Raw genomic sequence first — 25494 nt, forward strand, 5'->3', positions numbered from 1 at the left:
TTTCAAAGTTTGCTGGTGAATTTTATTAAATATTATATATGCGACGTAAATACCAAATATTTAAATATTTTGTCAGCTAAAAAGCATATTAATTATGTATCCTACGCTTTAAATATCAAACAATTCAATTTTAATAAATTAACTATAATATAATACTATAAACATCATTTTAGAAACATGCTCTGCCATAATTTTTGTTTTTGAATGTTTTTTTAACTAAATTATATTGAGTCTCTATTGAATAATATTTAGATTTGTTCTTAAAACCCTTTTTAATGAAATTATGTCGAGATTCTATTGAATAACACTTAAAATAATTCATCTTTAATTGCAGAATTGCATATTTAGTGGCAAATGAAAGGGAATGCTAGTGTCAGGGTATTTAAATGGCTACAAAAAAATGTGCGGCCGTTAAGAAGGCGGCGATTGAAGGCCCAAAGCGTAGGAGACAGCCAGAGGAGTGAGCGAGAGAGAATGAGAGAAATAGATACAAGTGAGAGGGAGAGGAAGAAGGAGAGCCGGAGCCAGAGCCAGAGCAAGGGAAGACACAGCAAAACATTTCTAAAAACGCATTTTGCTTACATCTGGCTGGATGTTTGGCTAGTTGGTTGGTTGGTTGGTTGGTTGTTTGGCTGGTTGTCTGGTCGCTTGTTGGCCTAATTAGTGCTGTGCATTTTTATGGCATAATTTTCGGCGTTGTAAGCGTTTTGGCGCCATCAAATTGTACAACATGAAAATATTACATTAAAATTTATGAACTAAAAACATACACAAAATAACAAAAGCATATAAAACTCACACAGAGAGTGGGAAGCGGAAACTAGTTTCGCAGTTTCTGTTGTTGTTGTTGTTTTTGGCGGTTAGCAGTTGGTTCTATCTACACTTTGTCTGGATTATGGCCAGCGCAATTAGTGGCCAGACTAAAACTCACTCTACCGAAACTGAAACTGAAACTGGACTCAACTCGTCTCGTCTCGATGCGACTTCGAGTCAGCTGCAAACTTGCCTTGCTGGCGATTCTTTTTTATTGTTATGGCACACAGTCATATGAACTCACCTGTAACGAGATAAGCAGATAACAGAGAGATAACGGATAAGTACTTGCGCCACAGCATTCAATGAATAATTCATTTGCAATTGAATTCGAAATTATAAAAGTTAAATATCAATCAAAATAATACGACAAAAAACACATAAGATACCATTTGTAATATTAGCAAAACTGCACTATTATACTTAGAATATACCACAAAAATACTAAAAATATCAAAAGTATGATTTTCGTCTATATAAATGTTATCCAAAACAACTTCAGAAAGGTGTAGTAATATACCGAAAAAATACTAAAATATATTGAATACTAGATTTGGTATCTACATACATATATGAGTTATCAAAAAGTTACTACAGTATATTTTTGTATTTTCTCTGTGTTTTGCTTTTATTGCAAATGAAACTATATTAATTAAATCAGGGATATATGTATGTAACTTAAAATATACCAAACAAAAAACGAAAATATACCGAAGAATGATTTTGAATATAAATATTATTAAAAACTTATTACAACTTCAGTATATGTTAGTATTTTTTTTTGGTATTCGTAAAGAATAATAAAGCACAGTTTTGGTTTAATGTAAAGATAATTATACATACATATATAGTAAATTAAATGCAGATGTCGATAATTTCAATGTCTCATTAAAATGAAAACAAAAGTATTTCAGATGTTTATTCATTATTTTTGAATGTTCCTTTTCGGAACTATTTATTATGAGGGGAAATTCAAGAATGTGAATAAATCACCTCAAAAAATATTAATTTGTTCCAATAAATGTCTAATCTGCTATTGTACTTATGCATTATAGAAACAGTTCCAAGTAATGTGTTAACAACTTCGATTAATACCAAAAATATATCAATATCTGCTGTCACATTTCTCTATCGTCTATCGATAACAGCCAAAATATAGTTTGAGTTCACTTAAAGCGCACATTGAAGTTGTTTAGTTTTATGTGGCAACTAGAGTCAATACGTCGCATCCTCGGGGGAATTGTCTGGGTGTTTGTGTGTGGCAGGTTGCATGTTGCATGTGGCAGCTTGGCTGCAGCGTGCAATAAAAATGCATTTCATGCTCGAAACATGACTTGGCTCAATTTATTTTACGCTGCCGCATTTAACGACTTCACACAGGACTTGCCCGCAATCGGAGACGCCGCCGTCGACTGCCAGAGTTGCCCGAGTTGCCAGAGTTGCCACCACCCCGACATGTCAGACAGCGAGAGAAAGACTGCTGAATGTAATGGTGTTAGGCCACAATGAGCTCAATTTACGCCAATGATTGGCGGTGCCGCCGATCGCTAAAGGGGGCCAGATGTCGATGTTGCAGCGCGGGTTGCCCCGAACAGCTTGTCTAACTCTGTCTGTCTGTCTGTCTGTCTGTCTGTCTGTCTGTCCGTCTGTCTGTCCGTCTGTCTGTCTGTCCGTCCGCCTCTCCATGCTGATGTCCTGCTAGCCGCACCTTGCTTCTGCTTATGGCTGTTGCCGAAAAAGTTTCATGTTTGCATTTGCCTATCGTCTATCGTCTGGATCCGTCCGTCTGTCCGTCCGTCCAACTGTCTGTCTGCCTGCCTGTCCGCCTGCAAGCTCGTGTGTGGAACCTTCGCCAGACGTTAAACATCGCGTGCAGACAGACATGAAAGCAACAACAACAACAAAAAAAAGCAAAAAGAGAAACGAACCAAGTCGCAGACATGAAAATTGCACTGCACACGGCATCAAGAGCGACTTCTTGGCCAGCAGAGTTGCTCCTTCATTCCGTTTCCCCTCCGTTCCCACCCGCTACCCCACACCCTGCTCATCAAGCAGCTACTCTAGTTCGCTGCGCCCCTTCAGAGCCAAACAAGAAAGTACAACAAGCAAAGCCATATATAAAAATCAACTGACATGTCTATGGACTGTGTGTGGAGACAGAGAGAGAGATAGAGAGGGAGAGAGAGCAGCATACATCGTGAAGAAAGGGATGGCAAGGAGGTGAGGGGAGGGAGATTGTTAGTGTTGCAGTGGTTGTTAAGGTTTGCGGAAGTCGCCCCTTGGGCTCGACTGTTGCTGCCTCTTTTGGGGCCGAGGCAAGTTTACTTGTTACACGTAACAAGCGCAGCATTCTATTCTTGGGCAAAGTATCCCCTTCACTTATCAGAACACCCTTCCCCTCCCTCTCCTCCTCCTCCTTCCTACCCTTTTCCCTGCTCCCTAAACGGAATGCTGAAAATATACTATTTAAGGCAATCAGAAATGACGATTGCAAACTTTATGGCAAACGCCAACAGACATTTTAATTGTGATTTGTGTTTGGCAGGCAGCAAAGAACTTCAAAGAGAGCACAGACGGAGTGTGAGAGCGAGAGCGAGAGAGGAAAAAAGAGAAAGAAAGGGGCAAAAGACACAGTTAGTTGTAAAAGATATCGAATTGTTGGCTGGCGAGTTTTCATGACAGCTTCAAAGTTGCCCTTTGAATTTTCTTCAATTTGACGTCGATTCGCTCTGAATACTAATTGAGACAACGACAACAACAACTATTTTGTCGCTGACAGCGAGTGTTTACTGTGCTCATTAGGCAATGATTTGTAATTAAGCCGCGACTACATTCAATAAGCATGTGATTTATGGCAGCAACAACTCAAAAGGAAGATTGTCTGCTTCCTCTAGATGAAGTGGAAGCTCACAAATCGTATTCAGCATTCAGTATTCACCGTACAAGAAGTCGATGAGCTGTGGAAACAGAGTGCAGGGCATTCATAATACTCGCAACGAATCGAAACAATCAAAAGTGGAACGATTTAACATATTTATCAAGAAAAAAGGGAAGTAAGAAAGTTGCAGTCGAGTGATCAACTATGAGATACTCAATATAAGCGAAACGTTGCGGTATTATTCCTTAAAATATACCGAAATAATATACCGATTAATACTAAAATATACCATAGGCTATGTTTGTCATATGTTTGTCATTCAATGTACTATTAATACTATTAATACTAAAAATACCATAGACTGCACAATATACTGTCCGTGCCTGTTACTTTTTCTGACGACACAAACCGGATATAAAAAGTACAATGTACTTAGTACATACATCTATATAGTGTACATTTGGTGCATCAATATATTATTAGTACTAAATATACCACAGATTGTAAAATATACCAAACTTTAACATACTGCATTTCATGTATAAGCGTTCACACTTTATTCTGGCATGCAAAACGAATTGAAGTGAAGAGAATGCAAAGCAACAATAATTGCCAGCAAATTTATTAGAGCTTTATAGAGCGAAAAGTGAATTAAAACTCACAGTGAGTGCAAGTTTAATTCGATTAAAGTTTGACATAGAAATGCAGTTAATATTGTCTTGCGATTGCCACCTGAACTCTTTAACTGGGCAATTTCTTAATTGAGTTAATCATATTAATTGCTTGCATATTGCAGCAAACAAATTTGCTGAATAATATGCAAATTGATAGACAAATCTGATGCTGATGCTGACTTTTCTGTCTCTCTGTCTGTCTGTATGTCTGTCTGTCTGTCGCCTGCTTGAAGCCAACAATCCAATTGGAAATTGTTTGCTGTTTACCGCTTTCATTGTGTTTCATCCTTAACAACATGAATATGTGGCCAACAACAAGTTGTCTAACAACACACACACACACGCACACACACGCATACACAAAAGCGTCTTAGAAAATGAGAAATAATAACTGACTGCAACGACAGACTAAATACCCTGCAAATCTTATGTACGAAAATTTCAGGAACATAAATATGCATGACATCTAAAAATGAATATTCCAACTGCATTAATTTAGTTGCTATGAAGAATTGAAAAATTACAATTTTTCTAGTTCAACATGTGCTTTGACTTTTGCTAGTCATTTTTCGGCACTGCAGGGTATAAGTAGGAAATGAAGATGACGGCGCAGAAGAAGTAGCGAAGTAGAAGTAGGAGTAGAGAAGTAGCGAAGAACAGCAACAACAACAACAACAAAAGCCATTTGCTATTATGATAATTATTTTGAAAGGCTTTGCACGAGTTTTTGAACACAAAAGGGATTTAAATTACGCCGCTAAGCGGTTTATGCAGCAACAACAAACAACAACAACAACGAAAACAAGAAGAAGTAGAAGACGAAGAAGGAGAGCTCAAAGTTAAGAGCTAACGAATTGCCGTCATCTTATGAGCAGGCTGTTAGACAGAGACGGGAAGAGAACGAAAGCGAAGTCAGAGGCAGCGAGAGTCAGAGTGAGAGAGAGAACGAACTCATCAGCAGCCAAGCATCGCATTTTGAGATAAACATAAAGCGCACCTAATGCGTGTGCGAGTGAGTGAGAGCGAGTGTGTGTGTGCCCGCAGCTCATGTGTGTGTGTGTGAATGCTGTTGACTTTGGATAATGTCGTTTGTTGCCTGCCGTCGCTGCCCGCGTTTTGTTTGTTTGTTTGTTTGTTTGACTGATTGTCTGTCATTTTGTCTGATTGTGCGCCTATTAGCAAACAAATGAATGAATAACTGCACACACACACAAGCGCACACACCCACACACGCACACACACGCATTCCCTTCGTTGCTTTCTCCATTCGTTTTCATTTTCGTTGATTGAATGTGCGAACGAATGTTGCGAGCCAAAAGCCGCAGTTTGAGTTTAGTCAGTCTTTCTTCTAGCAAAGCGCCGAGAGCGGAGGAGCGGGGAAAGGGAAGTGGGGAGAGGGACGTAATTCGAGAGCGTCGCGTCGTGTGTGGCATCTAACACAATTGACAAACGAGATTATTGTGCTTTAATCCTTTAAGTCTTTGTTAGACAATTTGCAGCCAAATGGCGTGCAGCGCCTAGAATAAAATGCAGGCATGTACGACTATAACGTACCCTATACTAATTATTTATTATTTTGTATTACACAGAAATGATTTATATAATTGAGCTCTGTATTTATATCAAGAAATCATCAAATAATGATCCTGAATATCTATTAAAATTAAACCTTTAAATATGTAGTAATAAACCAATTTACTTATTTAGTCGATAAAGTAATTTTTTTAAGAATTTTAGGAGTATTTGAATTATTTTACTGCTTCTTTCAAATATAGTTATTTTGTATTCTAATATTGTTAAAATTCTTATATAGAAAGATTATTTTGTAGAATTTTAGAAGTATTTTGGTTGATTGTTATTTTCTTTGTGGAAAAAATATAATCATAAATATATTATAAAATATTTTTTATATTTTCAAGTTTTTTTTTTGATAATTCTTCTGATGAATTTTTCCGCTTAAATGCTACAAAATAATCTCTCTTATTTTTTTAATAATTTCAACAATAGTTTAATAAAAAATAACTCGATATTTTGAACAAACAGTAAAATAGTAAAAAAAAAATCACTTTTCCACATTATTTTGACTAGTTCGAAAACTGATTCATTGAAATTCAAAGTAAAATCTGCATTCATATAATGAAGAGTATATTTCAATATCTTTCTTTTCAACCTTATGCTTAACATATCTTTCTTTCGAATGAATTTACAGGGTATTCCAAGCGTTACTTGCCTCTCTGCAGCCTGTGTCGCACTCTGAGTGGCTTTAATTGCGCTGCAATGCGATTGCATTCATTCTGATGCTCACAGTCTGTCAGTCTAACTAGTCTGTCAGTCAATCTGTCTGCCTGTCTGTCTGTCTATCTGTCCGTCTGTCTGTCTGTCAGTCCATCAATCGCATGCTCTAACAACGACGATTGCAATTTCATGGTCTCTACCATTGTTGGTCGCTGTTTTGGATCCGCTTTGAGCAGCTTGTCGGCATGTTTCAATTGACTTGGCTCAACTGTCCGTCTGTCCGTCTGTCTGTCTGTCCGTCTGTCTGTCTGTCCGTCCTTCTATCCGTCGTCTGTTTGTCTGGGGTGTTTGGCTGGTGCGCTTTAGCGGATTTGGCGCTAATGCAATTGTTACCGCGCTTTGGCCAGTTAAATTGCCGACTAAGCTCCCCAGCACAGAAGAAGTCAGGGCAATTAATTCGCTCATCGTTCGCTCGCTCATCCAAATTCCAAATTCGAAGCACTCAAGCGTCCGTTGTAGCGGCTTTGTGCATTCCAAATGAATGCATACCTAATAATAATGATGATTCGATTGTATAATGCGCATATATACATATTCCGCGACTTCCATTCAAAAACACTTAATTATACATTTCGATCAAAGCGCATTATTTAGCTATGGGAATCTAATGCTGACTTTGACAATCGCTCGCTTATATCATTGAAATCGAATAGTGTTTAAGCTACACAAGATATGCAAATCTGAATATAAAATATGAATTTCTAATAAGCTAAAGTTGAGTACAAATTAAATACTCTTGGTATATTATTTATATTCGGTATATATCAAGTTTGTGTAGTATATAAGTATTATTTATATTTGGTATTCGAAAAGTGTATGTGGTAAATTTAGTATCCAAAAAGTTGTATAACTATTACTTGTCAATGAGATGTTTAGTAAAGCAATTTAAGAGAAGAAAACTGAGAAAAGTGCCAAACAGTTCGAGTACAAATTTAATACTAATTTCATTTCTTTAGCTATATCGTTTATAAAGCACTTTTATAAAGTTTATGCAGTCTATTCAATATTCCAAAAATGTAAGCTTAATAGATATATACTAACATACATACATATATACTAATATATACTAACCTTACGGTAGGCTATCGACAAGATGAGACGTCTCATCTCATATATTTACATCAGTGAATATAAGAATTATTAATGTGAAATACTTCTTACAGTAAAATATTTTAAGTCAAGTTTAGAGTTAACTATGCAATGTTCAAAACTCTGTCAAGTCCATTTTAATTGCCTTATTATCCCAACTGTTGAAGTCCAAATAAAATACTGAATGCGTTTCAATAGCTATATCATTTATTTTATATTTATATATTAAGTTTATGTTGTCTATTTCATATTCCAAAACTTGTAGTTTAAAAACTTAATGTTTAATTTTGGCTATCGACAAGACGAGGAATCAAATTAGAATCATTACTTTTGAGTGAATATATGTTACAATAATTTATTTCAAATAAAATTTAGAGTTAGCTCTGTAATGCTCAAAAATCAGTTAACTTCATTTCAATAGCCAAATTATGATTTATAATTAATAATTTATAAAGTTTAGCTATTCTATTTCATATTCTAAAAAGCTCAGCTTATTAGCTGCGCTTAAACCAAACAATAAAATGAACTGATGCATTAACTCGATGTACTCATATTACATTGAGGATTACAACATTAAAAGAGTCGTGTTCATTAAGTTCACCTCTTGAGAGCTGCAAATGATCATGATTTGTTGAATGACAATTTTCCACTTGCGGCAATCAAAAGTGGAAAAGTGGAAAAAGTGAAACCCATTTTGCTGGTCAACGTGCGAATTGGGGGGTACTCAGACAGTGTACGAGTATTCACACTTATTCACATGATTTGCGTCAATTACAAGTGACTTCAACGAGCACTTGAGACACTTAAATCAACAATGAAAACAAACAAATTGACTGAATTTAGCTGAGCTCGCCTCTTCATCATTGTTGTTCTCGGTTGTTTATTACAGTGGCTGCCATTAGTTGTTGTTTCTGTTGTTGGTGTTATTGCTGTTGTTGTCAGGGTCATGAACAGTGGCTGCATATGAGTATCAGAGATGAGCACACAAACACATAGTTAAAGGGGGGCGTGGCGCATCGCATCGCATAAATTGAGTGCGATTCGAGGGCCGCAAAACAGTGGCAGCGAACAGTACACTCCCCGTCCGGGGAGAGCTTGGTCGTAAACAGTGCGCACAAATTGTTAATTGACACATTGGTATAATGAAGACATGAGATGCCATTCTCAGCGTGTTTCATCTCCAGCTGTTTCGCCAATTAGCCCCCAAACAACAGCAGTACTTGACTTTAATGGGCGTAGTGGGGCAGGGCGGTGCGGGGGGTGCGGAAAAGGGAAAAGGGAAAGGTATCGTCTATTAGGTCATCCTTGCCATTGCTGTTGTCGTAATTGAGGGATGGATCATTAGTGCTTAACTGCTGCACAGCTCAACAGCTTAACAGCTTAATTGCTCAAGCTAGCTGAGAGAGCGAGAACAAGAACGAGAGCGAGAACGAGAGTGAGAGCGAGAGAGCAAACTATTGTTGTGCTATTACTTAACATTATGTTATGGCCACAGTTGTTGGCACACAGATTTCATTTCACTTTGACGCCCTTTCAATCAGTTGTCTCCGCATTCGCCGCTTTTCCCCCACTCCCAATCCCATTCTCATTCCCATTATAAACAATCCACGCTGAACTATTCCGCACCCTGGCAAATCAATCACAATTTGAGCAAATACTTGCTACTAAGCTCACACACACACACATACCAACACACACACACTCACACACACATGTGGCACCTTTCATTCATTATTCATTTGGCATTGCGTGAGTGTATTTGCTCGAGCAAATGAGTCTGAAACCTTTGGCTAATGAATTACGTCTAACAACAACGACAACAACAACAAGGAGTTCAACAACAACAACAATTTGCGCTCAACTTATTCGCAATTTTAACCACATTACAATTTCGCAATTATTTGCTGAATTCCAACAAAATTAAACCAACAACTCTTTCTATAGCATACTTATTGGCATGGAAATTTGTGAGCAGAAAAAAGTGTAAAACAGCTCTGAAAACTTTCTATACTCTGTTAATTTTCATTTAAGCTATTTATATTACAAAAAGTTTTTGTAATAGTAAAGGAAATTTTCAATTATAAAAAATGCATAAACTGAATTAACCTTTTCTGTATAAATATATTAGTTTCATACACACAAATTGTCAGACGCATAATATAGAGCTGTAAACATTGAAATAGCAGCGCGACAGTAACAAACAAAAACAATTTAGTATATTTTGCGCTCTACGGTATATTTTGAATGTAATATTTTAATTTGGTATATTTGTAAATTAATATCACATGGTATTTGACACTCGAGCATACTCGACTTTAGCTTTCTTACTAATTGCGAATTGAGAACACAATATTTGAAGACACTTAAATAACTTTAATTTAGAAAATAAAGTTAAACTTAAAATTCGAGTTGTCTCTTAAGCTAAATTGTGAAAACACATTTCTGCAACAATTTGAACTGTTCAACATTGTGAAAATGTAAATTTATTCATAGTTTTTAAATGCCAAAAATTACTCAATCAAAATTGATTTTAAAATAGCTTTATAAAACTATATCAAATAGTTGCTCAGTTGCTGTTGTTAATTGATAACTCAATCAAATGCATTATGTTAATTCATATTCATATGGTGAATACATTCGTTTGTGCATTCACAATCACACCATTGACTTGCAATCGACTCTCTTTATGGTTATCAATATTCTAATAAGTGAGCGGGAAATGGAAAGGGGAAATGCAGGAAAATGAAAATGAAAAATCGAAATGAGATTGTGTAAGATTTGGCACGCTTTAATTGCTCAATTGAGAGCGAAAGAGAATTGTGGAAAATGTTTGTTGGGGGTTCGGAGGAGGGTGGAAATGTGTTGCTCAATTGGTCAATTTGCTCATTCGGAATGCATTCAATTTGCAACAATTTTATTTGGCACATGTCTGACATGGCTTTTGACATAAATTGCATTTGCTTCCACTTCTCAGTTGCCATTTTGCATTTGCATTTGCATTTAAATGCAGGACATTTGCGTTCTAGGCAAAAGTCATTTATCAAGCGAATATACGTATATCAAATAAATTAGTTAAATATTATGTTATCAAATTAAGTGCACACGCCCACACAAAGACAAAGAGCGAAAGAGAGAGAGAGCAACAGAGAGAGAGAGAGAACGCTGCTGGCATATGTTTTGCGCTGTCAGCATAAATTTCACTCACATTTGATATGGGCACAATAAAGCTGCAGCAGTTGGCAGTTAACATTCAGAGCTGGCAATGACAATCTCAAGTCTGCATTCAAATTACGAGAGTCGAAAACCAGCGACAAACTTAACAAGCAGCAAAGATACAGCCGAGTGTGCTCGACTGTGAGATACTCGCTACCCTTGTGGCTATTAAATTATATACTACTGCAAATATACCGCAAAAAATACTATAATATACCAAAGACTATACTTGGTGCTAAATTTAAAATATACCATTGTGTACAACGTATGTCAATAAAATCATATTCTAAAAATATACCAACATTATACCAAAATATACCAAAATACTGAAGCATACCAAAGTCTGTACTTGGTATATCGATATTTAACTAAATTCTAAATATACCATAGAATACAAAATATACCAAACGAACCGAAAGGTGAGTCTGTACGTTTGGTATATTTTCTATATATCGTCTATATCGCCTTGGTTGTTGGTGCTGATCAAGAATACATATCCTTAATATGGTTGGAGGTGTCTTCTCTTGCCTGTTACATTCATTTCCTGCAGGCACAAAGTTGTTATACCCTGTTACCCTATGGGTATCGGGTATGACGAGCAGCCGCCGCCCCTTTCCACGCCACTCAACATCGCTGACGTTGTGACGTTGGCAAGTGCAGTTCAAAATGCTAATCACCACACACACACACAACACACACACACACACACACACACACACACACACAAACAGCACACACACAGACACACTCATAGCACATGACATTCATTGTCTGTGAAACAATTGGAATCAGACAACACGCTCAAATTGCTATGAATTGTATTACGTGCTCACGCGGTCAGCTGTCCTCCCCCCCCACTCCTTCCCCTAGTTACGCTCCCCTTAACCCACTCCTTTGGCTTGGCTGGCACAGTTGATAAGTGAGCGAGCAGCTTAACTAATGTTTATGTACAGCTACATATTTTCGTGCCAAAAGCCAAAGCCACAACTTAACTCGGAAGCCAACTGTCAGCATCATTTTACACACTCCCCAAACAGCATAATATACAAGTACACATTTAGTATATATGTATATATACCATCTATATATACATATATATTTGTTGCCTGCACCTATTTATCATGTGAACTCAACATTGAGTTGAGTTTTATTTCATTTTACACTCGCATTGCGAAAAAAAAAGTATTGTCAAATTTGCACACAATAAGTTTCTAGAATTTATGCAAATATTTCACAGTAATTAAAATACGAAATGTAATATGAGTAATTCTCTGATGAAAAAAGAAAAAAATATATAATTAAACTGAAACTGTTTTGAAAATCATGAAAAGGTTGTTTTTATAGCTGATTTTGGGAACTGTTTCTGCTTTACGATAAAATATATAAATTTCAAGACGAAGTCCTTTGCAGACAGTGCTTTAATATGAATTATATATAACCTTTTTAATTAAATATAAATTTGTTAATTTTTGTTTTTCGCCAAAGAATTTCCTATATATTTTTGTTGCGAAGTTATGTTAAAATTTGTTCTATTATAAAATATAATTGCATAATAAAAACTTAACTTAATTTCATTTCTATAAATTAAATATATTTAATACAAAACAGTATTTAATACCGAATTTAGCATTTAATTTAGTATTTTATACTATATCCTGTATCAAATTTAGTATTTTATTCTATATTGAGTATTTAATTTAGTATTTTATACTATATCCTGTACCACATTTAGTTTTTATACTATATAATTTAGTATTTTATACCATATTTAGTATTTAATTTAGTATGTTGTACTATATTCTGTATCAAATTTAGCATTTTATACTATATTCAGTAGTTGATGCTATATTTAGTATTTAATTTAGTATTTTTTACTATATTTAACATAATAAAGAAATAAATCATTTTTTCCATATTTTTATACCCGCTACCCATAGGGTAGAAGGGTATTATAACTTTGTGCCGACAGGAAATGTATGTAACAGGTAGAAGGATACATCTCCGACCCTATAAAGTATATATATTCTTGATCAGCGTCAACAGCCGAGACGATCTAGCCATGTCCGTCTGTCCGTCTGTGTGTCTGTCTGTCTGTCCGTCTGTCCGTCCGTCCGTATGAACACCTAGATCTCAGAGACTATAAGAGATAGAGCTATAATTTTTTTTCGACAGCATTTGTTATGTTTGCACGCAGATCAAATTTTTGCCACGCCCACTTCCGCCTGCGATCCGCGTGCGATCCGCGAGTGATCCGCGTGCGATCCGCCTACGATCCGCGTGCGATCCGCCTGCGATCCGCTTGCGATCCGCGTGCGATCCGCTTGCGATCCGCCTGCGATCCGCTTGCGATCCGCGTGCGATCCGCGTGCGATCCGCGTGCGATCCGCGTGTGATCCGCCTGCGATCCGCTTGCGATCCGCGTGCGATCCGCGAGTGATCCGCGTGCGATCCGCGTGCGATCCGCCTGCGATCCGCTTGCGATCCGCGTGCGATCCGCTTGCGATCCGCCTACGATCCGCGTGCGATCCGCCTGCGATCCGCTTGCGATCCGCCTACGATCCGCCTGCGATCCGCCTTCGATCCGCCTGCGATCCGCCTGCGATCCGCTTGCGATCCGCCTGCGATCCGCCTGCGATCCGCGTGCGATCCGCTTGCGATCCGCGTGCGATCCGCCTTCGATCCGCCTGCGATCCGCCTGCGATCCGCGTGCGATCCGCTTGCGATCCGCGTGCGATCCGCCTTCGATCCGCCTGCGATCCGCCTGCGATCCGCTTGCGATCCGCCTGCGATCCGCCTGCGATCCGCTTGCGATCCGTATGTAGAATTTGGTATATTTTTGTATTTTTTGCGGTATATTAATTTGGTATATATGTTCGATTGGTATAGCAATGTTTGTCTATGGTATATCTGTTAGTTCAATTGTAATGTTAAGATTCGTAGTTTAAATTTCTAGTAGTTTAAATTTCTGTCAAAATATTATAGCTCGGGAGACGGCAACCGAACGTAATCTGCGATATCATAGCTGATAATTCTAGGAGCGATAAAGCCACCATAACCAGGTCTACTTTTAAGGTAGAGACCAATGCTGGACAGCGGAACTGGCGGATTTGACGCAACTTCCTGCATATCCAGAAACGGAATCGTGGTTTGTGCCGCATCCTTTTCCAGTCCCGTGATAACAAATTCGATATATTTCTTCTTTTTATACCCGCTACCCATAGGGTAGAAGGGTATTATAACTTTGTGCCGACAGGAAATGTATGTAACAGGTAGAAGGAGACATCTCCGACCCTATAAAGTATATATATTCTTGATCAGCGTCAACAGCCGAGACGATCTAGCCATGTCCGTCTGTGTGTCTGTCCGTCTGTCCGTCCGTCCGTATGAACACCCAGATCTCAGAGACTATAAGAGATAGAGCTATAATTTTTTTTCGACAGCATTTGTTATGTTTGCACGCAGATCAAGTTTGTTTCAAATTTTTGCCACGCCCACTTCCGCCCCCGCAAATCAAAAAAATCGAATAACAAGCGTAATTTTAAAGCTAGAGTTGCAAATTTTGGTATATATAATAATAACTACAGTAGTTATGATTCCTGAAAATTTGGTTGATAAAAATTGTCGAAGTTATTAAAGAAATACTTTTGTATGGGCAAAAACGCCTACTTACTAGGCGTCTTAGTTGCTTTGGCTGACAATCTGGTATATTGTGCCGTCTATGGTATATTTTGAATGCGGTACTATATCGATATACCACATATACCATTTGGTATATTTTTAGTATTTTTGCAGTATATTTTGTATATTTTGAGAATAATACCGCAAAATATATTGCTTTTATTCAAAATAGGTAGCGGGTATCTCACAGTCGAGTGCACTCGACTGTAGCTTTCTTACTTGTTTTTTATTTATACGTTACATTTTGTGAGTGTATCAAATGTTGTTTGGCGGACTCGAGTCGAAACATTTTGCCTGCGACTGCTGGACATAACTCAACAGCAAACACAGGAAATGAGCATATCAAAACACACACAAACACAACAAACATACACACACATATGCTGCATACAAATGACTTGCGGCTTGGCGTAGAGACTAGCGTTGAATATATTGCCAGAGAGCGTGGCCAAAGAGCGCACACGTCAAGCTTAAATGCAAAACAGCAATATGCCAAAACAACAAAAAAAAAACTAAACTAAACTCAACTGATGAAGTGATCAATGCCAAAGCCAAAATGCTGAAATCCCCCGAAACTAATATGGCAAAAAAAAAGAGAACAATACAGTTAATATAGCAGCTAAAAAGTCGAAGAGTTTTATATTTGCTTGAACTCAACTTAAATACTATTTTGAAACTTTGTAAAGAAATAAACAATACAATACAATAAAACAATACAATTTTATAAAAATTCAAAAATAATTGCTTATTTATAATAGGTATCTAAGATTTTTAGTAAGCCTTTTGAAGTACATGGAAATCTTGGAAATCAGGAAGTTCTTGAAAATGCGATTAAAAAACAAATTCCAAAATAAATGTTGATTTTTTTTGAGTAAATATTTAATATTTATAAACATCCAATATGGTCTATTCTTTGATAATTTTATAAATGAATTATTAAAGGGGTTTTGTAATTAAAATATATTTTTTTATTTCAGAACAAGAACAATCCAACTTCAATGAAATAATTCATTTGGAGCACGACAGAGACTTGAGGCACATTCAATAAGCTTGCGTTGAATCTTAAGTCTCTGGCAGGAAGCTTGTCAGGAAGGGAAACGTGAAGCTCCATCAAACTGGGAGACAGATGAAGATACCTTCGAGTTGCTTCGAGTAGATTGATTGTGCTGCACTCTCAATAGATATTAGATGGCAAAAACGAGATAGGCTTCGCCACCAAAAGCACTTGCCTCCACACTTTCTTTCTTACTTGTTTTCTTATTCTTTTTTTGTTCTGTCGTCTTTTACTTTCTCTTTTTTTTTTGTTGCCTTTGATTTTCCTTCGCTTTCCATTTTTTTCCACTTTTTTGTGTGTGTGTTATTTATTTTTTTGTTGAGCTCCGCTCGACTATCAGATTGCGTGCATTATGCGGAACTGCTGAGCGCAGCAAATTAGCATGAAGGGGAATGGGAAGGGGGAGAGAGTAGCAAACAACATGTGTTGCCTGTCACTCGAAAGTGTCTCCCATCTTCCCTCCCATTCCCTGCGCCCTTTCAAGCTCCGCTCCCTGTCGAGTGTGTCACATTAAATGATACGCAACACTTGACACCAAAATGCGGCACAGCCAACAAAACGCTAAGAGAAACTGTAACCTCAACGAAAGTTTTGCGGCAGCCACAAACATACTTCGATAACAAATGCGCAGAGTCTGCTCGACTGCTAATTACCCTGCTTCATTACAAAATATTCTGAATCAAGCTGAAGCACGCGGCAAGCTTCTTAAATAGTTTCTTTTGATTGTTTTTGAGAAGAGTTTCAGCATTTTATTAGCTTTCGAAGTGCACTAAATAAAGGTGAAGATCGCATATATTATATATGACATAACATATATGAAATTGCCATTGCTAATATCTTATTTCTAAACTCTTAACATTCGCTGAGATAGAAACAACTCTGGAAAAGTTACTTTGAAAATCACTTTGAAATTTCGTTGGCTTTTAATATAATAAAATTCACATAATGCTAATGCTATGCTAAACAAAAAAAAAGTAGAAAGAAAAATGAAGAAATACTAAACTAAATTAATTCTACAAGCAATCAATAAGATAAGAATAAACGAAAGCATCCTACAACTTATTTTCTTTAATTTAAATATACCCCTTCACTGCAGCTTACAGAGTATGAAGTGGAGCATATCATAGAGAGAAAAAAACGAAGAAATCTCGAGAGAGAGAGAGAGAGAGAGAGAGAGAGAGAACGAGAGAACGAGATATTCGGGCAACGCACTAAAGTAGGCAACGAAATTGCTCTAGAAATTTATGTGTGTACTTTATTAATGAGTCGTTAGCGGCGGTTGCTGCTGCTTCAGCTCCTGTCCTGATTGTTGTTGCTCTGCTCGCTGCTTGTTTGCCGCAGTTGCATTTGGCTAGTGGGGTGCACACACACACACAGACTGGCACACACTCGAACACACGCACGCAGGGAAAATCAATAGAAAGCCAGCTGCTGCCGCAAAGTATGCAATGAAATTGGGCAAATGAATTTAAATGATGCCGCCACGCGTTGCGTATACGCAATGTGGAAAGCCAGTCAACTGTGAAAGGGCGAAGTTAACTGCTGTAAAAAAGGGGGAAACGTACACAGTTACTTCCATACATGTCTATCTCTATTTTACTGGAGGTGGTGGTGGCAAAAGCATATGCAAATACTTGGAAAAATCTAAGAAAGCAAACGGAAGTTTATTTCAAGTTGCCCGAAATGCGAAATGGGGGAAGAAAGAAGGAAGAAGGAAGGCGAATGAAGTGGCAGCAGCAGCAGCAGTCAAGTGCAAGCAGGCAACATCACAGAGAGCGCGAGACTAAGACTAAGACGGAGACCGAGACCGAGCGCTAGGCAAAAGTAAAACAAACAAGCGCATAAAGCAAAGGCCAAGACAAATAACAGGAAGACAAAATCAAGCAGCGCAGCAACATAAAAACAAAAAAATATATATATGTATATAAATACATATAAATAAAAAATATGCATGAAAGCTATAGTCGGGTGTGCTCAACTGTGAAATACCCGCTATCCATTTGCTATCAAATCATATATCAAAAATGTACCACTGAAATACTAAAATATAACAACGTAGAAAATATATCATTAAAAATATACCACAAAAAACTAAAACATACGTTCAAAAACAGAGTAAAAAATATACCAGATTGTCAGACAATCAAGAATATATATGTAGACTTTTTAGAGTCGGATATTCCTTCTGCCTGTTACATGCACAGTTATAATACCCTTCTACCGAACGGGTAGTGGGTATAACAAATATATGTATGTATGTATGTACACAAACAAACACTTGTGTATTTGCAGTTGAACTTGTAAGGTGAAAGGTGAAAGGAAGCGGATGTCTTAAGAGGCTGTCAGTGCAGCTTTTGGCGGGGGCGGGGGCGGGGGCGAGAGCTTGCCCAAACGTGCTCAAGTTCAGTTCATATGCGAACAGACAGACAGACGGACAGAAAGAGATTCCAGCAGTCAGTCAGTCAGCTAGTTAAAAAACGTTGCCACATCCAGACCGATCCATCCCTCATCAAGGAGGCCTTTCGGTCTGACATATGCCAGCTCAGAGTTGAGTTTAGTCGACAAACATTCGAGCCAATCAACAACATTCAACATTCAGTCAGCCAAAAATTTGTTTGAAACACACTCACACACACAGAAAACAAAAAAAATAAATTCCAACAACGAAATAAAATAAGATGGCAATAGTGAAGCAAAAAACCCAACAAGAGTCAACGCAACAAACACTCAAATTCAAGTCCAAATCAAAGTCAAAGCCCAAATCAAACACCAATCAAATGGTCAATGTAATAACTGTGCTCAAGACGCAGCCAACGCTCAGCAGCAAACCTCAAGTTGCGCCCAGCAAAAAGTTCAAATGGCGTCCAAGGAAACCGCAACAAACCGTGCGACGATCCAAGTTAATGGCCAATGCACTGCTGCCGCTGATGTCCGATAAGAGAGTCGAGGAACACAAGCCGGAACAGACGAAGACGACGAACAAATCAAGGCCAACGAAGGCGACACAAACGCTGCTCGTCGTACGCGATACGCTGCAGTTGAAGCATGCAGCGAAGAGCGAGAAATCTCAGCAGACAGCGGAGAAGAAGCGAACCCAACGTTTGCCTCCCATGCCATTCAAGCATAAGCTGCATCCAGTGAGCGGTGGCAATGCACCGGCATCGGCATCGACATCGACAGCTGCAACTGCAGCTGCATCTGGCATTAAGCCCCTTTCGAGTCAAAAGCAAAACGATGTTGAGGTGCCGCTTACGACACGATTGCCCATCATTGACTTTATTTCCACCGATGATTTTGCCCGCATGCATGCCTTTAAGAAGGCAAAGGCCGCCAGACGTTTGTCAAAGCAACGAGCAGCGAGTAACGAGTAATATGTAACGAGTAACGAGTAATGCGAGAGTGAACGGCGGGTATCGAGTAATTGGCAATTGCTACATTAAATTCTAAATTTGAAGATGTCGTTGTTAAATAAATTAACGCAATTTTGGTTAAACAGATCGAATCGACAATTGTATTAGTTCAGAATGAGTCGAATTTGAAAAGTATCGAGTAACGAGTAATGGCAGAGTGTACTGCTGGTAACGAGTAACGAGTTGGTTAATAAGGTTCAAAATTTTAAAATGTCTTTGTGAAATAAATTATCGCAATGTTACTAAACAGATCGAGGGAGCACTTGTATTACTTCAGAATTAAACGAATTTGTCGAGTAGCGAGTAACGAGTGTTTATTATCAATGATTGCAGCTTGTGGAATTATATGTTTACGTATTGAGGCTGTATCGAGTAAAAGAAAGTAATGAAAATAAAAAAAAGGCAGAACATGAAGTGCATAAACGAAGCACCGAATAGTTTTCATCGAGTTGGAGAATAAAAATAATACAACTTAACAATGAAGCAAACAAGAAACGAGTAAAATGAGTAAATATAGATCTTAGGCAAGAAAATCAACTAATTACGGATACAATATGAATAGCAACACACAGCAAGCAGCGATTAGAGAGCAGCGTGTAGCGAGAAGCGATTGCTTGATGAGCAGAAACTAGATAGCACTCAACTAAAAGTAACGAGAAGAAATACGACACAGTGTTAAATCAATGAATCATATATAGTAACGAGTAGTTTTGCACGAGTAGTCAAATATTTTGAAAAGTTTAGTAAGTAATCGGTAATAACTGAATGCTGCCAAGTGATTATAAGTAGGCCATTAATAAGAAGCCAAACTTGGCACTGTTTGACAGCGAATTTGACTAACGAGTGCAAGCGACGAGCGAACTGCACAAATTTTCTGGCCGATCAGCGAGTAAGGTGGTGCAAAACTAACCGAAAGAGCGAGTAAAGGGCACCAAATGGCTGGCCGACTTAAGTTTGAGGAAAATGTGGTAATAGACGAGAGACGAGAGGCGAAAGAGCGAGAGGTGCCGGCGTAACAGAACTTTTGCGCAAATTATCTGCGTCGCGTTTATTTCGCGCAAACAAATCGCAAAAGTTTTTGCCGACCCGCCGTCGACCCAAAACGACTTGACTTGCTAGTCTCCACACCTCTCGCACTCGCCTCTCGCTTTCGTCTCGTCGCTCGCTTCTTGTTGCCTGATCTGCAACTGGCCTCGACAACTGGCATAACATGGCTGTGGCCTCTAAGTCTCGGGGTCTGGGGTCTGGGGTCTCGGGTCTGGGATTGGTGGCGTATTTAAAAGTTTTTGCCGCTTTGCCGGCACAAAAGTTTTGCTTGGTGAACGGCGGCACGGGCATCTTTGCAGCAATTTACGACGGCCTTCTTCTTCTGGCTCCTAACTGAATCAGAGGCGAACTTCAAATGAAGATGGAGTTTTGCTAGCTGCAGTTTTGCAGTTTTCGCAGTTGCGAGTTCAAGTTGAAACTGGCGACGACGCGCCAAGGAATGCGGCATGCAATATTTGTTCTTGTTGTTGCTTTCTTTTTTCTTCTGCTAGACTTTTTGGGCTTGTTTTCATTTTGCTGCTGCTGCTGCGAGGATTTGCATTTGCTGAACGACAACGTTGGCTGCGGCTTTTAACCGCAAACCAAACGGAAATTGAGATTCATTTAATTCATTGTGCGCTAGATGGCGAAGGCGGCGACGTCGTTGTCGTTGCCGTTGTCGTGGTGGGCGTGGCCCTAAAGGGTTAAGCGGTGACAGCTTTCGGGGCCAAGGCATAATCAAGGCATTTGGGGGAATGTCAGCAACATTTAAATGACTCCGATGCCGACGCCGACTCCGTCTCCGGCCAACGTCAACGGCAACGCCTTGCTAATATTTATGCTCGAGGCCTTATAATCGAGTGGCAGTTGCACACAGCTTCTGTGGCGACGCCCCATTTTTTGGTTTTGTTGAGGAAGGCAAGTGCACTTCGCTCGCTCTCTGTCCGGCCAGTCGAAATACATTTGATTGCCTTCAAGAGCAGACGCAAGAAAATGCCAAAGAGATGCCAAGCGAAGCCATGGATATTCCTCATCTGGCTTCTTTTTCATTTTCTCTGCTTATTTTTTTTTTTATTTTTGCTTTTTTGCTCATCGTTGGATTGCAAACTTCAGCAATAAAGTCGAGTGGTTCGCAAGCTCTCATCATCAGCAGCAGCAGTAGAAGCAGCAGCAGACAGTGAAGGGGCAAGCAGCCAACGCAACGTCTTCTACTCGTCTATATTTTTTTGTCATCGTCGTCGTCGTCGTCGCCGTTGGCAGGCAATCTCATTATGCCCATTAGCTGTCCACCCCAAAAAATGGGGCATATTGATAGCTGATTGACTTGCTCGCTGCCAAGTGTTTCTTCTTTTTTTTTGTTATTTTCATTCAAGTTAACTCGTTAACTCAATTCAATTTTGGGCCACTTTCGCTATAGAGTATTTTCAGTTGTTCAGTTGTCTACGCGGCGTCTCCGTAATGTGATTTGTCAACATTATTTTGTATATTCAATTATTTTACTTATAGTTTAAGTATTTCCGGTTTTGTCGCGCTTCATTTGACGTAACTAGCAATACATTGCGAATACGTAATGTGATATTTTAGCAGCATATACCACAAATTTCTCTCACTACGTTTTCTTGTAAGGAAGTAAGGACTGTGTCTCTCCCTCTCTCTCGCTATCTCTCTCCCGCACTCTTGACATTTTTTTACTTTTTATGAACTCTTACTTCACACGTGGCGTATACGTAATAGAGTATTTTTCAGTTGTCTTTGCGGCATATACGTAATGTAACATGGCAATTTTATTTCTTATATTACAATATTTTTTTATAGTTCACGTATTTTCCGTTGTTGTCGCGCTTCACTAGACGTTTATAGCAATACTTTGCGTATACGTAATATTGCATTTTGACATCATTTAGCATAAATTTCATTTAGTGTATTCCACGGTATCTCTTGCTAACTTATATTTTACCCTTCTATGAACTCTTACTTCACACGTAGCGTATACGTAATAGAGTATCTGGCTGTTCACTTGTCCATGTGGCGTATGCGTAACGTGATTTGTTAGACTTATTTCTTACATTCAATCCTTTTATTTATAGTTTACGTATTTTCCATTGTCGTCTCACCTCATGTAACGTGTCTAGCAATACGTTGCGTATACGTAATATAGCTTTTGACAGCATTGCCCACAAATTTCTCTAAGTGTATTCTACGTTATCTCTTCCTAACTAGTGCCACTCGCTCTTTTTTTCTCTCTCTACTTTTGTCTTTCCTTTTTATTAACTCTTACTTCACACGTGGCGTATACGTAATATGACTAGACATCATGTTATAACGTTCTCCTTTGCTTTTTCTGATCATCTTTCACCATTCAAATAAATTGTACTTCGTTATTCCTTCCTGCTGACTTTCATTCACCTTGCGTTCAATTCATTCTTTGCATTTATTTACATGCATCGTATACGTAATATGTTGTCCGTTTTATTTTCCACTTTCACTTTTTTTTTATTCTGTGTAGCTTTCTCAACAAGAGGTATCGTTACAAATCTATTTGAAAACTATGCTTTTAATACATTGATAAAAACTCTGTTATAATCAAATTACATCAAAATCATTAGCAATCAATTACTTAGTCAATACTTTGAAGTGCTGCAAGTTAAACAATCTTTCCACACATTTTAAACATTTCATTCTTACAAATTTTACACATTCAGTTTAATATTTATCAACGTCTCTTTCACACTTTTAAACCAATCGATTACCTTATGCTTACTCAACAATTTTACACATATTTTCGTTTGTAGTTTCTGATTTATTCGAAAAGTTTGTCGCTTTTTGTCACATTCTATTAATTGAATTTCTTAAATAGTCCCTGATCACGGCGCATATTACGTATACGCAACGTTTTGTTTTCCCGCTTTGTGCAGTTTTCTTTAGCCAATTGCATGTAATTTGGCTTTGGCTTTGGCCTTTTGTGTGCCGTTTAATTGGCGGGATGGAAAACTTCCGACTGCATCTGCAGCTGAATCATCGCCTCAATCGCAATCTCCATCTCAATCGCGGTCTCAGTCTCGGTCTCAGTTTCGGTCTCAGTTTTAGTCTGTGGGCATTTGTGGTGTGCAAATTTGGTTTTCGCACGATTTCACTTCAAGTGGTGCATAAATTAGGCATTCGACCGCTTTGAATTTCGCAGCGACTCGACAATTTTCGGGGGCACAGTAAAGCAAACAACAAAAAAAGAAGAGAGTGTAAAATTTAATTATGCATGCAATTCAGTCTCTTATTCTCCCCTCACTCTTTTATTCTCCCTTCCCTCTCTCTCACTCTCTCTGTTTCTGTCTCTGTCTGAGTCCAAGTTAAATGCACGAATGCATAGCTCAGATAATTTCAAAGCGAGAGAGAGAGAGTGAGAGAGAGTTGAATAGCAGAGGACACTCAATTGATATGCCAATTATGCAGCACACAAGTGACACTCGCATATGTGTGTGTGTGTGTGTGTGTAAGCGTGTGTGTGTGTTTGACCTGCTTATTGAACGCTTTTGCAATTACCTGACACAGTTTTGCGGCATACGCAAAAACGATGCCAAACGCAATTGGCAAAATTGATGTCAAAGTTCACGGGAAACAAAACTTTCCATTCAATTTCTCCCACTTCCACTTCCTTTTCCCTTTTCCCTTTTCCTTTCCCCTTTCGCTTTTGCCAATCATATGCTTTTCCCTTTCCCTTTCCATTTCCTTTTCCGGTTTTTCGTGCATCTCTCTGGCATCTGGACTTTTGTTAATTAGCCACAGTCGAAGCCACAATTCGCTTTCCTCGCCCCCAATTGACCCACTAAACGTTCCACTTTGGCTTCAACTTTGAGACTCATCCGCATCCGCATCCGCATCCTCATCTCCATGCTCTTCTTATCCCTGAAGCGACCTGATGATATTAAAAAACTAATGGAGCTGCCGGCTGACACAAGTGCAGAAATCGAAAGGCAACAAACAGTGGCAACAATAACAGCCAAAGCGGCCAAAGAGGAAGGAAATGCTGCGAAAAATTGGAAAACAACTGTAATACGCCCCCGAAATAAAAAAAAGTAAAATGAAGTGAAGAGAAGAGAAGGGCGAAAGTTAGAGAGAAAAGGGTAACTGACCTCGACCTAGTATAACTTTTGTATTGCTTTCTTTTTTATATGTTTTTTACAGATACCCTATTAAAGGGGAAGTGGCATAGTAAAATATAGGCTACGATTCAGCATTGCTAGAAAATAGACGCGTATTTTCGGTTGCTTTTCAAAATTTCACGCTCGCCGCTAAAATTGCAACTAAATTAATGCTTCATCCAACTATCTAAGACTGGAGAATTTTATATTAATTATCGCTTAAAAAAATATTTCTGAATCAATGCTTCATCCACATTTAAAACTTCAGCAGAATGTGATAGAAAATACGGAAGTTTTTTTTTATAGATTTCCTCTTCCTTTTTCTAAATTAATGTTTTATCTACCAATAAGATTAGAGCAGCATTCTTGAAAAACATACTCGATTTTTTTATAATTTCACGCTTGCTAAAATTGCAATTAATGCTCCATCTATCTATTGAAGTCTATAGAATTTCATATGAATTTCTTCAAGCAAAAATCTTTCTAAATTAATGCTTTATCCGTATTCAAAACTTCAGCAGAATGTGATAGAAAATTCGGAATAATTTTATATGAATTTCCTCTTACCAAATCTATCTAAATTAATGCTTCATCTAAATTCAAGATTAGAACAGCATTCGTGAAAAACGCTAGTTTTATTTATAATTTCGCGCTTGCCAAATCTTTTCATCTTTTCTTTTCTTCGACTTCAATTTAAACTATGTTTAAAAACTCTACAGCAATGCTTATGAAATTTGTGAAGAAGATTGTTGAAGCTTTATTTAGTTCTTCAGCTATTCTTATGTTAATTTAAGTTAAGGCATTTCAAAAAAGAGTTTCAATGACAGTATTTAACTTCAAAATATAATGCAAAATAGGAAAATACTTAATAGTTGAATCGCTTTAGTCATTCTGCCTAAGACGATCAAATTAATAAATGAAATGAAAGACGACAATCAAATATATCAAATATAGCGATTGGTATATTTTTGTTGTATATATGTTTTTTTTAATAGGTATTTAAATGCACAATTTAATTACTTTATTTCTCAAACCCAAAAATAAAGCCTTTCTTATATAACATTATTAATAATTTTCCTAAACTGTTGTATCTTTTTAGCTATTCATGAGTTTCTATAACAGTCATTAAATTTCAATATTTCATTTCGAAATATAAAACAAATGTTTCTCTTGTTTTTCAAGCATATCTTTGAGTCGTGTTGCCCAACAACTTTCAGTTTTTTTTTCA

General features: G+C 37.9%; 3 protein-coding genes across 7 annotated transcripts in view; 2 read left to right on the forward strand and 1 right to left on the reverse strand.

The window, feature by feature from the left end:
- Positions 1 to 25494, reverse strand: part of LOC133848738 (uncharacterized) — a 122211-nt gene that overhangs the window by 50587 nt on the left and 46130 nt on the right. The gene's annotated exons all lie outside the window — the stretch shown is intronic.
- Positions 17405 to 25494, forward strand: part of LOC133848735 (putative mediator of RNA polymerase II transcription subunit 26) — a 138233-nt gene continuing 130143 nt past the window's right edge. Inside the window, exon 1 of the mRNA XM_062284405.1 lies at positions 17405 to 17421. The gene's annotated coding sequence lies outside the window, so the exon portion shown is untranslated. The remainder of the gene's footprint in view (positions 17422 to 25494) is intronic.
- On the forward strand, positions 18260 to 19186 carry LOC133848678 (uncharacterized). The gene has a single exon (XM_062284333.1). The coding sequence runs from the start codon at positions 18373 to 18375 to the stop codon at positions 19063 to 19065; it is 693 nt and encodes a 230-aa protein (XP_062140317.1). The 5' UTR covers positions 18260 to 18372; the 3' UTR covers positions 19066 to 19186.

Source organism: Drosophila sulfurigaster, chromosome X, assembly GCF_023558435.1.
Source record: "Drosophila sulfurigaster albostrigata strain 15112-1811.04 chromosome X, ASM2355843v2, whole genome shotgun sequence".
NCBI lineage: Eukaryota > Metazoa > Arthropoda > Insecta > Diptera > Drosophilidae > Drosophila > Drosophila sulfurigaster.

What these genes read in the sequence shown, in the direction of transcription:
- LOC133848678 (XM_062284333.1), top strand. Translation starts at nt 18,373, where the DNA reads ATGGCAATAGTGAAGCAAAAAACCCAACAAGAGTCAACGCAACAAACA.